At 34.1% G+C, this 15,921-nt stretch overlaps 1 protein-coding gene across 3 annotated transcripts in view; it reads right to left on the minus strand.

Moving 5' to 3' along the window:
• MPP7 (MAGUK p55 scaffold protein 7) overlaps window positions 1-15,921 on the minus strand; it is a 265,591-nt gene that overhangs the window by 129,288 nt on the left and 120,382 nt on the right. For all 3 annotated transcript variants that reach the window (XM_069086374.1, XM_069086375.1, XM_069086373.1), the window contains exons 4-5: window positions 13,190-13,267; window positions 10,179-10,259 (exon numbers count right to left, since the gene is read on the minus strand). In XM_069086374.1, the coding sequence (XP_068942475.1) occupies window positions 10,179-10,259; window positions 13,190-13,267 (159 nt within the window). The remainder of the gene's footprint in view (window positions 1-10,178; window positions 10,260-13,189; window positions 13,268-15,921) is intronic.

Below are 15,921 nucleotides of genomic sequence, written 5' to 3' on the forward strand. Positions count from 1 at the left end.
AACTGCCCTCCAAAAAGGAAAAAAAAAAAGGTTACTGTATTCCTAGTTTTTAAGAGGAATGAATGTTACGGTACTTTCAAAAGCTTTTTCTTTAAAAAAAAATTACTAAGTAAATATTTTATAGATTATTTTTGTTTTTACATAACTAGTATCCCTTACCCTCTTGCCACTCAGAGAGTCATCCCTAATAATAAAAAATATTGGGGGGGGGGCTTTTTTTGGATGAGGGCAGGTAGGGCAACTGGGGTTCAGTGACTTGCCCAAGGACACAGGCTACTTTTTGTGTTAAATGTCTGAGGCCAGATTTAAATCCAGGCCCTCCTGACTCCAGGGCCAGTGCTCTATTCACTGCACCACTCAGCCATCTAAAAAATATTTTTAAAGGAAAAAGAAAAAGAGGAAGAAAATGCATGCTTCAATATTCATCATTTTCATTCCTTCTAACATCACAGTATATTCCATTATATTGATGTATCATAATTTATTTAAGCATTGACAAATTGATGGGCATCTATTTTGTTTCCAGTTCTTTGCTACCACACCACAAAAAAAAAGTTTTATAAATATTTTAGTGTATATAGGAACTTTATTCTTATCAAAGTTCTCCATGGTGTATGGGCCTAGGGTAATAAGGAATAGGTATTTTATTCACATTACAAATTGTTTTCTAAAACTTTTTTCATTGATTCTTGGTTCCACTAACAATGAACTAGTGTGCCAGTTTTCTCATAATCCTGCCAACACTGACTACTCCTATCTTTTATCATTTTTGACAATTTGCTCATTGTGAAGTAAACCCTAGGGCTCTTTTGATTTGTAGTTTGTTATTATTAATGATTTAGATCATTATTTATAATCTTCCATGATTCCCCTTTTTCCTTTTATATCCTCCTAAATTGTCTCTGAGGCTTCAACTATGAAATAAGAACTAAACAAGTATCTGGGCCTGGAGATTGTTATTTTTCAAATTTCCCTAAATTTCTTCCCAATTTTCCCAAATTTTTCATCCCCATTTGACTTATGTCTTCTCTCTTCTCTTCCTTCTACAACTTTCTCTCATGGAACACAGAACAGGATTTTATCCATTAGGTTTTTCCTTTGTGGATAATCAGGTCAAAACCTTTTGAGCTTTTTAATACAATGTTTTGTATATCTGCAGAATATTATCTAATGGAGAATCTCATGATCAACAGGGAATTCCTCTTTAATTTAGATTCTGCACTAGCTCCCCTGAATCACAATGACAAATACTTTTAGTGAACATAAATCTCCAATTTATACCTCAGGTGATGTTTATGATCAAAGGGTCATTTGTGGTATTACATATTTCAAAGAATATTGCATAATATTGAAGTATGGATGGGAACATTGCTGGGTGAGAATCTTTAAAGCAGAATGTGTTTTATTGAATCAAATGTTTTCTCAAAAAAAAAAAACAACAACAACCCAACAATGAAATTCTATATCCTTTGCATCATCAAGGATTCCCCCAATTCAGGTATCAGTCTCATAAAGATTTTGTATAGATGGGGAAACCAACACATAAATCAATTGTTGTAAATCTTTAATACTAGGTCACATATCCACTTAGAATGCATTGTAGAATATGGTGTAAGATTTTGATCTAAATCTAATTTGTGTGAGAATGCTTTCCAGTTTTCCCAACGATTTTTTTTTAATCAAATAGGGAGGTTTTTTCCTATGTAATTTATGTTTTCCAATTTAGGGAACACTGGGGGTTTTTTAGGTTTATTGTTCCCGATTGTCCCTTGTCTAAGTAGTTCAATAGACCTACTTTTTTTATTTTTTAACCAATGACAGTTTTTTATGACTGCTGCTTTATAATACAGTTTGAGAACTGGAAATACTATTTCCCCTTTCCCTATCTCTTTTCATTACTTTCCTTAATATTCCTTTTTTTTTTTTGCTTCTTGGAGGTGGAAATGTAGGGCAATTTGGGGTTAAGTGACTTGCCCAAGGTCACAAGGCTAGTATTAAGTGTCTGAGGCTAGATTTGAACTTAAGTCCTCCCAACTACAAGGTTGGCACTCTATTCACTATGCTACTTAAGCTGCCCCTTTTCCTTGATATTCTACATCTTTTATTTCTCCAGGTTAATTCTATTATTATCTATTTCTATAAGGTAGCATTTTGATAATTTGATTGATATTTTATTAAAAGCATAAATTTAATTTTGGCAGTATTGTTATTTTTATTATATTGGCATAGGGCACTGAATATTCCCTCCAGCTATTTATTTTTTATCTCTATAAGGAAGAGTTTGTAATTGAATCTATACAAGTGCCTTGTGTACTTCTGGAAAACAATTCCCAAATATCTTAAGTATTTTGAAATTACTTTCAATGAAATTTCCCTATCATTGCCTCTTGGATTTTGCTATTATCATACAGAAATGCTGTTGATTTTTTATTTATTCTGTAGCCTGAAACTTCTGTAAAGCTAGGATCTCTATTAGCATATCTTCTGATTCTCTGGGATTCTTTAAGTAAACTATCATGTCAACAAGCAAGTAGAACTAGGTTTATCTCCTCTTTATCTATATTTGTGACTTTAATTGCTTTCTCTGGACTTCCATCATTTCCAGAATTATCAAATAATAGTGAGGAGTGAGAATCTTTACTTTAATTCTGTATTTACTGAGAAAGGTTTTGGTTTTAGAGTGATGCTTTCATGAAGATAAGAAAATATATTTGTATTTTATAGGGCTTTTTAAAAACCATAAATAAGAATTTTCCTTGTCAAATGCTTTATATCAGCTTCTATTTGAGATAATCATGTCATTTTTGATATTCTAATATGATTATGTTTACTGTTTTCCTAATGTTTAACCATTCTTGCAATCACTAGTGTCAATCCAATTTAGTCGTGATTAATGTTATAATCTATTTGACAAGATTTTATTAAAAATCTATAAATAAGTACTCATTAATATTACTAGTTTATAGTTTTTCATTTGTGGCTTATATATTAGAAGTATATTTGTTTCATAAAAGTAGTCTGCTGGGTGCTTTCTAAGTTTTTGACAATAATCCGTAAAGTACTAGTGCTAATTGTTATTTAGCTGTTTGATGAAATTCTCCTATCAATCAACAATAGAAAGTTTTTCACTTTACTAGTTCCATTACAGGTCATTCTATTTCCCTTTCTGATACTGTATTATTTTAGTCTTTATTTGGTTTTCTGTTAATTTGAATATTTTGTATTTTTAAAGGTATTCCTCTGTTTCCTTGACATTCCTAGTGTTTTTAGTATAGAATAGGTCCTGATAATTCCTTTTATTTATTCTGGTTTGTCATAATTTCATCTTGTTCCTCTGGGATCTTGTTTATTTGGTCTTCTGCCCTCTTCTTTCTTAATCAGGCTGATTAAGAAATCAGGTGGAGCACTGGTGAAAGCACTAGGCCTGGAGTCAGTAAGAGTTCAAGTTGTACGTCAGAGATTTAAGGTTACACTGCAACCCTAGAGAAGTCACTTAACCTCTGCCTCAGTTTCTTCACCTGTAAATTGAGGATAATAGTAACAGAACCCAACTCTCAGGGTTGCTGTGAGGATTAAATGAGATAATATTTCTGAAGTGCTTTGCAAAAGTGCTTATGTAAATTATAGCAAATGTAATAGTGATAATCATAGGTCCATTTGATTACTAAATGTATGTGAAGGGCTTAATCCTGGCTGCTTGCAATTGCTTAATGTGGAAGTTCTAACATTTGGCCATGGTACCTCAAGGATCTGATCATTAAGATATAGCCAGAAATGCCTATCATTGATGTCTACAGATGATCAGTTTTGGTAAACTGGATTGAAGGGCTGACAAGGAAGCAGCATTTCAATAGGTAGAGATGATGCAGGATATTATGACAGAAAAAAATCTAGCTCTTTACATACAGTCTTTCAAAGTCTTGATCTCCTCTTCACCTTAATACAATGCCCAGACCATGATTGAAACAATCTTAATTATAGAAATAGGTAAAGCAAGAAAAGTTATAGTCTTCTTTGACAATGGAAAAACAAAAAATAGCAGATGTTAAATCCAACAATTGTGAAATTAACTGAATATTTATGGAATATGACAGTAAGGATATAAATAAAATTAAAAGACCTACCAGTCTTTAGAATTAAACTATTTAATCTCCATTTAAGTTTGGATCCTTTCTTCAAACACCTTTTACAGTTTATACATGTCAGCAAAGGATGATGTGTTTAATGTTTTCCTCCTTTTGTTTAGTGGAAGTGGGAAACAAAGACTTCTAGTGAAATTCATTCTGTAGACTCTCCTCCAGATTCATCTGAAGCTGTTTTACTTCCTCAGTCCCCATTTCTGTCTGCCTATATACTTTGCAATATGCCCACTGGAATTCTAATTCATTGTCAATTTGACGCACACCTAGCTAAATTATCATATACCCTTTGAGAAACACTGTCTTCCTTACTGTCTCCATAGAGAAATAAATAGACCTCTGATGTTCATTCTGAGATCTCAATTCCTTAAGCTCTTAAGAATATCTATTTTAAGAAAAGTGCCTAGGCCAGACGAGTCTTCACTCCTCTCTGGGCTCCACTCTTGACTGGTGATACTTTCTCCATCATGACCCTCCACCAATCCCTTCTTTTTTTTGGTTCCTCACACCTCCTCCCACCCCAAACACTTCTTGAGAAAGATTAAATGATTTGTTGAGGGTCACACAGGTAGTCAGTATTAGAAGCAGGACTTAAAGTTAAGGCTTCTTGACTCCAAGTACAACACTAAGTTTCAGTTAAAATCCCACCTTCTACAAAAAGCCTTTCCTGATCCCTTGAGAGCAGAGCCTGTTTCTACTTTTCTTTACACCCCCAATATTTAGCACAGTACCTGGAATACAGTTGGTACATGAGAAATGCCTGTGGACGTTAAACAGCTCAACCTCAAAGTTAATTATCTCTGAAGCCCCCTACCCTGACTCATCTGCTGTCATTCCATACATCCATCAATCTCACTCCTGTGAAATCTGTTCCTCACCCTTATCATGACCCCAAGTCCCCTAATTCCTCTGCTATAAATTACCTGCTCTGCAGACAAGTCAACTAACCAACCCCCATTTCTTCTAATATAAATTAGGAGAAAAGAAACCAAACACATGCAGACAGCATCTGTTTTTGTGAGAAGAATATATTTACTGCTTCAAAGTGTTATACAGACTTGAACTAGCACTATTATTTCTTCAGTCTTTACTCTGGGGGCAGTCACTATAATACACACTCACCTAAGTTTGAATCCTTTTACCCATATGACAACCATACCCTACCCTGTAGATCTCAGACCTAGAGAAATCCAGTCCCCTGTTTTCATTATTCCAATTCTACAGGAGAGGACAATTACTGCAGTAAAGGAATGTATACAATATTACCTGAGTCAGGGGCTTCTATGCAACAGCTATTTCAGTCCATTTTATTGAATCTTGAACATACTGCCCCAAAGCACATTTAAAACTTCTTCCCTATTCTGTACCCACCAACCACTCATCTACATCTGCATCCCTAGTGCTCAGCATGATGCCCACCACACAGCAGAGGTATAATGATTCCTGACGTATTCAATAAGCAAGGCTGCCAATTAATTCCAAAATGCAATGGCTTCATTTCAGTGTTTTTTTGTGTGTGTCTTTTTTTTAATTATTTTTTTAATTTATTTTTTTAGTTTACATCATTCATTTCCACAAGATTTTGAGTTACAAATCTTCTCCCTATTTTTCCCCTACCCACCACCCCAAAACAGTGATCCTACCAAATATCCTATCCCTCAATCTTCTCTTTCCTGTGTCTGCCCCCATGCCCCCTCTGACTTTCCAGTAGCGCATGGTGGATCACTTTGCCCCAGTACCTGTATATCTTATTTCCAAGTTACATGTAAAATAATAATAATAATAATAATAATAATACATTTTTAAATATTTGATTTTAAACCTTTGAATTCCATATTCCTTCCCTTACTCCCTTGTCACCCACCCTCACTGGGAAGATAAGCAATTCAACATAGGCTGTACATGTGTAGCCATGCAAAACATTTCCATAGTGGATATATTGTAAAAGACTAAGTGTATTTTCCTCCCTCCTATCCCACCTCTCACTTGTTCTATTCTCTACTTTGATCTTGTCCCTTTTCAAAAGTGGGTGCTTCCAAATTCCCTCCCCCGCAGCCTGCCCTCCCTTCCATCATCCCCTTCCCCCCTACTCTCCTATAGGCTGAGATACCCTATTTAGTGTGTCTGTGATTCCCTCCCTAAGCCAAATTTATTTGGAATAGGGTTGACTCATTCCCTTTTGCCTTCCTGTTCTTCCCCTCCATTGTAACTGTTTTTCCTTGCCTCTTCTATATGAGATAGTTTACCCCATTCTCTCTCCCCATCTCTTCTCATTATATTCCTCTCTCACCTCTTAATTTCACCTTTTAAGTATCATCACTTCCTATTCAATTGGTCCTGTACCCTCTATCTATGTATACCTGTACACATATATATATATGAGAATATATATACATTCTCACATATGCATTCATACACCCATATACCCTCCTATATAGACATATATATGTATGTATACATATATACATTTCTATTCCCTTCATCTATTCTCATACTGAGAAAAGTTTCATAAGTTATAATTATCGTTTTTCCGTGTATGAATGTAAGTAGTTCAACTTTGATGAGTTCCTTATGATTTCTTTTCCCTGTTTACCTTCTCATGCTTCTCTTGCTTCTTGTATCTGAATGTCAAATTTTCTATTCAACTCTGTTTTTTTCATCAAGAATACTTGAAAGTCCTCTATTCCATTGAATGACCGTATTTTCCCCTGAAACATGATACTCAGTATTGTTGGGTAGGTGATTCTTGGTTTTAATCCCAGCTCCTTTGACCTCCAGAATATCATATTCCAAGCCCTTCGATCCCTCAGTGTAGAAGTGGCTAGATCCTGTGTTATCCTGATTGCATTTCTACAATATTCAAATTGTTTCTTCCTGGCTGCTTGTAATATATTCTTCATTTCAGTCTTTGGGCTCCTTGGTCTTTCCTCAAACTAAACTGCTCGATGCCTCTCCGATCCCCTGGATGATCTCACTTTGCTTGTGTCCGTGACAAGCTCTCCTGGTTTACTTCCTATCCCTCTGACAGCTCCTTTCTCATCTTTCTGGATGCTTCTTCTTACTCCTTTTGTCCCCTTAAATTTGTACATCCTCCCCAAGGGTCAGTTCCCCAATCTCTGATCATTCTCCTCTGGCCTTTTCAGTCTCATCTACTCCCAGTTTTAGTTAACATTTTAATAAAGAAAGCAAAAAAGTCTGTCCAGTTTTAGATATACCTCAGACACTTGTTAGCTGTGTGACCCTGGACAAGTCACTTAACCTCTCTTTGTTCTAGTTTCCTCATCTGTAAAATGTGATAATAATAGCGTCTACCTTCAAAAGGCTGCTGTGAGGATCAAATGAGATAATGTTTATAAGGCACAGTGCCCAGCGGGTGCTATATAAACACTAGCTATAATCATCATTGTTGTTATTATACTTCAATCTTACTTTCCAACTCCCTACCAACAATCTTTATTTGGTTGTCATAATGAAATTTGAAATTTAACATGTCAAAACTGAATTTATCATCTTCTAAATTCCACACTTCTTTTGGCCACAACATAATCTACCTTTAGTCACTCAGGATTGAAACCTGGGAGTCATTTGTATCTTTCTTCTCTCGCATCTTCTAACAAGTTGACAACATCCAGTTAGTTCCTGAGTTATCAAATTCCTTTTTTTTTTTTTTTTAAAGACTGATTCTCCTTATCTTGCCCAGACTGGAAGTATAGGGGCTACTAATGAACACAATCCCACTCTGACTGGAACAAAAGTTTTGATATGTTCCATTTTCCAACCTTGGCCAGTTCACCCCTCCCCTTAGTCAAGCAAACTGATGTGTATATGGGGGTGGGAGGTGTCCCTACCCCCTGTTTCTAGAGGCTCAGCAAATTAATAATAAACTTAGCACAGACACCCTCAGAGCCTAACTCAAACTCCTAACCTCAAGAGATCTGCCAGCTTCACCCTCTGGGATCAATGGTTTGTAACTCCCAGACCCAAATTCAAAAAATTCTACCCCTTCAGTATCATGATCATCTATGCCTTCCTTCTTACCAATAATAACTTAACTCAGATATCTCTTGTGCATTTTCAAAATCTCCTTTTGAGTTTCTCTTGAAATATTAAGAAACAATATGACTACTCTAAAAAGCTCCTGGGAAACACCCCTTAGAAAGATGGGTGACAAGTCTAGGACAAAGAGGCTTTTCGTAGGAAAATGCATTAAGGGTTGTACCCAACCTTTTAACAGAGAAGAACTCTAGTCTTGTTTACATAATGGCCTCCCTAAGAACTAGAACAGACTGGGAGTAGGAGTCATCCTTCTACAGGGAGAAAGACTTTAGATATCAATTGGAGGGAGTAGGTTTCTTCATTCACTCCAGGAGTAAAGGAACAAGATTGTTACAAACTTATTCCAGAATGTTAACCCAAAAGTTATTTTTACATATTGTGATTTCTTGTTCAAGATTACTATAAAGGTTATCTGAAATCATCTTCAGAGAGAATCATGTTAGAGACCATGTGGAACTATGTCAGTTCAGATATCTCTCTCAAATATAGAAATATTTGGATAGCAGATTAATGTCAAATTAAATAAAATTATTTCTGGCAGACTTGGGCCTAAAAACACAGAATGTAGTTTAGTATTAATATTTTTCCTTTAATATCCTAGACTACTAAATAGTCTCAAGACCCAAAGTTTTCCACTCTCCAATTAGCCCTTCATAGTAGTGACAAAATCATCCTATTAATCTGTTGATATACAAATAACACCCTGTCATTTCCTCACTCAGAAATTTTTATACCTCCATGGTAGATGACAAGTTCCTTCACATCAATTGCTATGGTACTTCTTATCTTTTGCATATCCAGTACCTAGCACAGCATCTTAAGTATAGTTGTTAGTGAGAATGAATAACTGTGTTAGTTGTGCAAGTCATAAACAGTTAAGATCCAAGCAACAATAAAGTTTTAAATGTAATTCTAGTAGTGCTAAGTCTTGTCTAGGTGGTTACAGGCTTTAGATAGGAATGGAGTAAATCTGTGCAAACTCTCCCTTTCCCCCCAGCTTGCTTTCAACTCCAGAACTTCATGAGAACCCCAGGAGAAGCTCATCACCATGGAGATTGCTTCAACACTAACCTAGGTATCCTAGGTAGCCTCTCTTCTCTGACTGGAGGGCAGAGCAAAAAACTCCTCCCAAAGCCTCCCCTTATACCGAGCTCAGAATTTTCCAGTCACCTTTTCCTTTCCCCCCAGCTCCTCTGCTCGATTTTGATTCCACATACATCATGCCCCCATATCTGTTATCCTCTGGTGCCCCGCCTCCTTTCTCCTTTCAGCTTCCTTTTGTGTGCTGTTTTCCTTCATTAGACTGTAAGCTTCTCGAAGACTGAAATTGTCTTCTTGTTATTTCTATCGCCGGTATTCAGCACACTGCCTGGCACAGAGTAGGTGTTTAATAATGTTTACTTACTAGTAAGCATATGACTGTGCACAACAAATGTTTGTTGATTAATTTTAAGTGATGGAAGGGTATTTTTCAAAACTTTTGCACAGTTTTATTAACTGTGGAACAAAAAGTATTTGATGATATCAATCGATTTGAGGGGGAAAGGTACTCTATAAAAACATTATATAAAAACATAACATTATAGAAAGACAGGTTCATTGTCTCAGTGGACTGGAATATCACAAACTGCCCAAGTAAAAATAACCTAAACAAAATTACTAGTAGTTTCAGTATTCAAATAATTAAGAGATGAAAAATAGTGATTTTGAAGTTAAACTATTTCCTTTATACTGTTTTTTCTTCCAAAAAGTAAAATTAAAATCCAGAGCTCCCAACTAAAGTATTTTTGTTAAGTTTGTTACAGTACTCTAATCCAAAAGTAATTATCAATTCCTTTTTCCTTTGTTAAACTGTTACTATTAATATATTTTCTTCTCTTTAAAACTATATTTGAAAGCTGCTTCCTGAAGCAACAAAATCTTGTCCAGCATGGGAAAACAGAGACTTTTGACACATATATATCAGGCATCACATGTCCTCACCTTGAGATTGGGTTTTGACAGTAATTTCAGCAGCTCTCGGATCTCACTGTTCAACTGCTTGTTCTGCAGCTCTTCAGCCAACTGTAGGGGAGATTGAATTGACACCAAGAACATTAACAAGGACACTTTTACTGAGGGTGTGAAAACTCAGACTCTATCTTTTCAAGGTTATTACTTTACAATGTGTTTAAACAGAAGCCAACATGAAGAAAAACAGACTACCAATCGCTGCTCTTCTTTTCAGGTCTTCAGAAGATCGATTTAAGCCAAGCTGTTAAGTTCAGTTTCAGTCAAGTTTCAGTCAAGTAATCATATCTGGCAAAAGTGCAGTCAGATCACATACTGATTTATTGCAATGAAGGCAAATCCCAGTACTTTATTTAAGTGAATGGTCCTTTGCATGCAGACAAAGGACCCCTTGTAAAAAGGACTGGATCAAACTTTGACACTGTCTATTAAAAAACAGCTTCTGAATGAGGTGGTGACAACTACACTGCTTCCCAAATCCTACAGAAGCACTGCTATTTAGGACTAGGGCAAGGAAGGACTATGCTAATTAAGTACCTAAAATTTGTGGTTTAAATAAAAAGAATTCTAGCATGAAGCTCAAACCTGTCTCAAGATCTACGCTTTAAGAACTTTTGTATAACTAAGTCATATAAAAATTTAGGCTTCCAGATATTTTACTTCTGTAAGCTGTTGCAAGATGATGATTTTTTAAAAGGTAATTTAAGCAATATTGATCCAGAAAGACTCTGACATTAAGTAATATGTGTGAATAGTGTGTGTGTGTAAGTATAATATATAATAGATACTATATTATAAAGACTATTTTAGTAACAAATGCTCCTTAAAATAGACACAAATTTCCAATTTAGTTCTAATTGTCCTTAAGATAAAATTATCTTTAAACATGTATCATCCTTCCTAAACATTAATAGGAAAAGATGAAATACCTTTGAACAGAAATATATCATTTAAAAGAAGTTTACATATTATAAAGAGAACTCACTTTTTCAAGGTCACACAAAATTTTCTTGATTAGTTATTTTTAAAAATCATTACTTAAACTATAAAAAATACAGAGTTTCAATATATTCTTTACCTGAGTTTTAATCATACTTGTACCCTCCATATATTTCCAGCCTTATTTTATGTTACTCCCTTCCAATAAAAACTACTGTTCCAATAAAAATAGACAATCCTCTAAACATCAGCTATTTGCACTACCTCACATTCTAGAATACTCTTTTCCCCTCTTTTAGTTACTCAGTTATGTCCTCCTGTACGAAAACTTTCATGATTTCCCAAAGGAAAATACTTCACTCTCAAACCTCACATAGCATTATCACGTATATTGAATTATAGTATCAATCTCTTATTCCACCAAAAACTTTTAAATCTGAGCACATGGCCTATATCTTATTTAATTTTGTAACTTCTCCAACACCAAGAACATCAAAGACTCTAAGGATTTAGCAAATGCTTACTGATGAATTAATTTCATGATATTTTGGTAGATTTTTATTGATAATTACCTACTACTCTATTTTACCACAAGTTTTGGAGGCTATTGTATATTAAAATGGTTTTTAAGCTAGGTTTCATATTGAGCCAATAGTAAAAAAGCATTAAGATGCCTAAAGCTTCAAATAATACTGGAAAATAAACAAAAAGTTTCCAAAATATAGCAAACATGGAAATTTAAACATTTTTATTGCCTTTAAAAGATTGTGTCTCAAGTACTGTTTTAGAAAGGTACAAGGTGATAGGCTACAACATCTTTGATTCATTTTAATCTTATTCATATTAATTTCAGAAAGACTTTCTTTTTCTGTAACATTGTGATATTTCATGGTAGAAGTTTCAGATGAGACAGTCACTGAGGAGAAATCACTTGACTGCTGGCAAATAAATTAGTTCTCCATTAAATTATCCGCCAACTCTACTGCTAGTAGATGAAAAATAGAAATGGGGAAATAGTTTACAGATAAACACTGCTACCGTCTGAAAAACCATTATCTATATGGATTCTAACTACAATTACTGACGCTTCAGATATATAATTTATTTCCTATGCTACTACCTAAAATTTACAAACCTATGCAAATGTTCTAAATGTTTTTCCCTAATAATATGTTTCAACCAAGCTCAATTACGGGTTGACTTTTCCTAACAAGAAAAAAAATTTTTGACCAATAATAGCAAGCCAGATTTTATTCAACTAATCAAGTATGCTAACAAGCATTTGTTAAGCTTCTACTAAGTGCCAAGGACTGCACTAACCTTTGGGGACAGAAATACAAAATGTGACAGAGCCCCTACCCTCAAGTAGCTTACATTTTGCTGGAATTACTACTCTATCTAGACTAGTTTAGCATCATTCATCACTTACCCAGGTGTGTGCAGAATTTATCTAAATCCCTGAGGAAGGAGAAGAAACTATACTTATAGTAGCAGGAAATTAACTATTCCATCTATGCCCACCACTTTAGTTTTTGGTCATGAAGGAAATTTGGAAAGTTATAAATATCCATAAATCACTACTGTGCTTTATAATGGGTAATCCTTTTTTACTTATTTTATATGCCTCATTTCTGTAGTATTAGCCATCATTTTTCTTGCTCTGTCAGCAATATGGCCATCTCATTTGTCTTTACTTTTCTACAGCATTCCTCTTGTCTGTGATTTTCTCAAAATGCTAACAGTTGACAGTTTCTTTTTCCCTATAGAGTACCAACCCTGTAAGCTATATTACATAGTTACCAAAAAAAGAACAAAAAGGTATCTAGAACTATGTTTTTAGAACAGAAAAGTGAATAAAAATCAAAGTAATATTAGCAACATGCTCAGTGATGACAGGACCTTCGGAAACATTTGTAGATTCCTGTGCTTTCAGCTCTGAGGATTACACTCACATGTTTGCACTAAGATGCTAACTGAAACTGTCTCTGCTGACAGACAGTTTCTTGGGAGACTTAGTACCAGTTATCTCAGCAAGGAGCACTTACATCATTTGCCAAGGCTGCTGCACCATGGAGGATGGGCGCAGGATTCTGTTTCTCATAGTAGTGTAACTTTTCATGAATCTATAAAACAATTAGAGAAATAAGTTTATCTGTTAGCAAATGGGACAAGACAAATCTTTTCACACAAACTAATTTAATGTTTTGAACAAAAGAAATGCTTTCATAGAAAAACAATATGGTGAATACAAACATGTAATTTATCTTCAAATCCTGGTAGAGTGTTAAGAACATGAAATCAGATGGAAAAAATGTTCAGGACATTAGCCCACAGAAAAACTAATCCTTATGATTTTTTAAAATTACTAAGGTCCATATTTCTAGCATGTTGTTTCAAGTATCCACAATATCTTATAAAGCTTTGGAGAACACAAATCATAAATATCCAAAATTGATATTCTGAATTTATTAATTATTATTTATAAAGTGAAATAATAACCTAGTGCATATATTTTGACTGCACTTGGTATGCAACAGAAGTTCTCATTAAAACTGTTACTTTTTAAGTTGTAGTAGTGATCATCTAAATACTAATTTTCCATGAAGAAGCAATAATTTGACCAAATTATTTTTCACTTATTTTTAGTTTTCTTGACTGTAAAAATTTGAAATATATTTTTTCCTAGAGTATTAAGATATAAGAATAACTAAGATTTAACATACACTAAAATGTAAAACATATACACATTTTATATTTTTAATAATTATTTATTTTTAAAGGTGAACAAAATTCAAGACTGAAGAGAAAATTTTTCATTATTCAAGAAATTTTAAATATTTTATTTATATTTTAATAAATATTATTTAATTATATATTGCATGTGTAATGATTATATATTAAATATAAATATTTAAATGGGCATATCCTCATTCTTTACAAGTCAGTTACACAAAATCCCTTCAAATTTTAACAGAAGAAACTAACAAATATATGATGACTTAAATGTTATATTTCACCTATCTGTTTTTAAATATTTTCTATTATTTGCTATTAACCTTCATTTATAGAAATTCAAAGAGAATCCTATGTACTGTCCATGTAAATAACATTTCTAGCTTTACACTTCTTGCGTTTAGTTTTGGTGAATATACCTTTTCAGGTCACGCTTTAAATGTACTCAAAAGTTAAAAATAATTTTTTAAAAATATATACAAAATCAATACTACTTCTTTACTAACAAGAAACTGCTAGGTATAAGAAAATCTTCACGCTTTCTGGCAATGAAAAACAGAAACACAGTAAGGGGGAAAAAAATTGAAATCATGATGGCTTTACCAGAATATGATGGCCTATATTTGTTTTTCTTTTCTTTCCTTTTTTCAAAAACTAAAATAGTAGAAACTAAACTTTATCTACATGAAAAGAAGTTATTATATAAATGGCACAATAAAATAAAAATAGAAAGATCTGATGAAGGTAAGACAAGAAGGATCCAAGTTAAATGTGAAATCTAACTTAATTTTTAAAAAGAATGCTACATTATGAACTATACTCTGCTGAGATTAATCTAGTTCATTACTGAACTTGTCATTCGCTTAAATTTTTTTTAAAAAGTTTACCTTTTATTACTAGTTGATTCTACTTTCTATTACCTAAACCTTTTAAACCCTACTGAGGGATATCGCTATTTTGAAATCCATTTTCACATCTTCTATGCTTCCAAAACGTTACTATCCTTAAATTTCCTATATCTTTCACCTCATTGCATTTTCTTTTAAAGGAGCTGCTAAGAATGAAAGATAAAAATAAGTGTTAAAAGTGCATCATGGGGTGGCCAGGTAGCACAGCAAGTAAGAGCACCGGCTCCAGTGTCAGGACGACCTGGAGATCGAATCCCGGGCTCAGACACTTAGCACCCACCCAGAAACACCTGGCCGTGTAACCTTGAGCAAGTTACTTAACCCCAATTGCTTAAAAAAAGTGCATCATAAGGGGCGGCCAGGTGGCTTAGCGAGTAAGAGCACCGGCCCCAGTGTCAGGATGACCTGGGGATCAAATCCAGGCTCAGATACTTAGCACCATACCCAGAAATAACTGGCCGTGTAACCTTGAGCAAGTTACTTAACCCCAACTGCTTAAAAAAAAAGTGCATCATAAATAAGGGGAGCACTTTGTAATACTCTGAATCCTGATTGTGTGAATTCACCCTTGTTAGAAGAAAAATTTGCAACAAAAAAAATTACCAAGAATTGAAACATATAAAAATGTACTCAAATATATTATCCCTTAATATTGGTATACCATAAGTTAATTGGTTGGTTGAATGGTCAAAGCACTGTGCCTGAAGTCAGAAAGACCTGAGTTCAAATCCTACTTCCCACATTCACTTAACTGTGTAGGCCTAGGCAAGCCACTTTAATCTCTGTTGGTTTAATCCAATGGAGAAGGAAATGGCCAAATACTCCAGTATCTTTGCTAAGGAAACAGTTTAACAACAACAAATTCTCCTAATAAAAGGGAACCTACCAGATACAGTAATTATAAAACAATTATGTCTCAACTATATGATAGTTCTAGTCTTCAAATTTCCAAGTATTTCCAATACCCATTAATTGATTTGTATCTATAACCTGGCAGGAGAAATCACTGTGAATTCATAGTATCTGTTCAGCAAATCTTGCTATTAAATAGTATATTTTGGAGTAAAGATCCATCAGATATGGAATGGCTAACCCAGTATTGAAAATAGTACAACTTTAATAGAAAATAAGAAATT

The sequence above is a fragment of the Petaurus breviceps genome, unplaced genomic scaffold, assembly GCF_028583685.1.
Source record: "Petaurus breviceps papuanus isolate PSGF00001 unplaced genomic scaffold, PetGlider_PUasm1.0 178, whole genome shotgun sequence".
Classification (NCBI taxonomy): domain Eukaryota; kingdom Metazoa; phylum Chordata; class Mammalia; order Diprotodontia; family Petauridae; genus Petaurus; species Petaurus breviceps.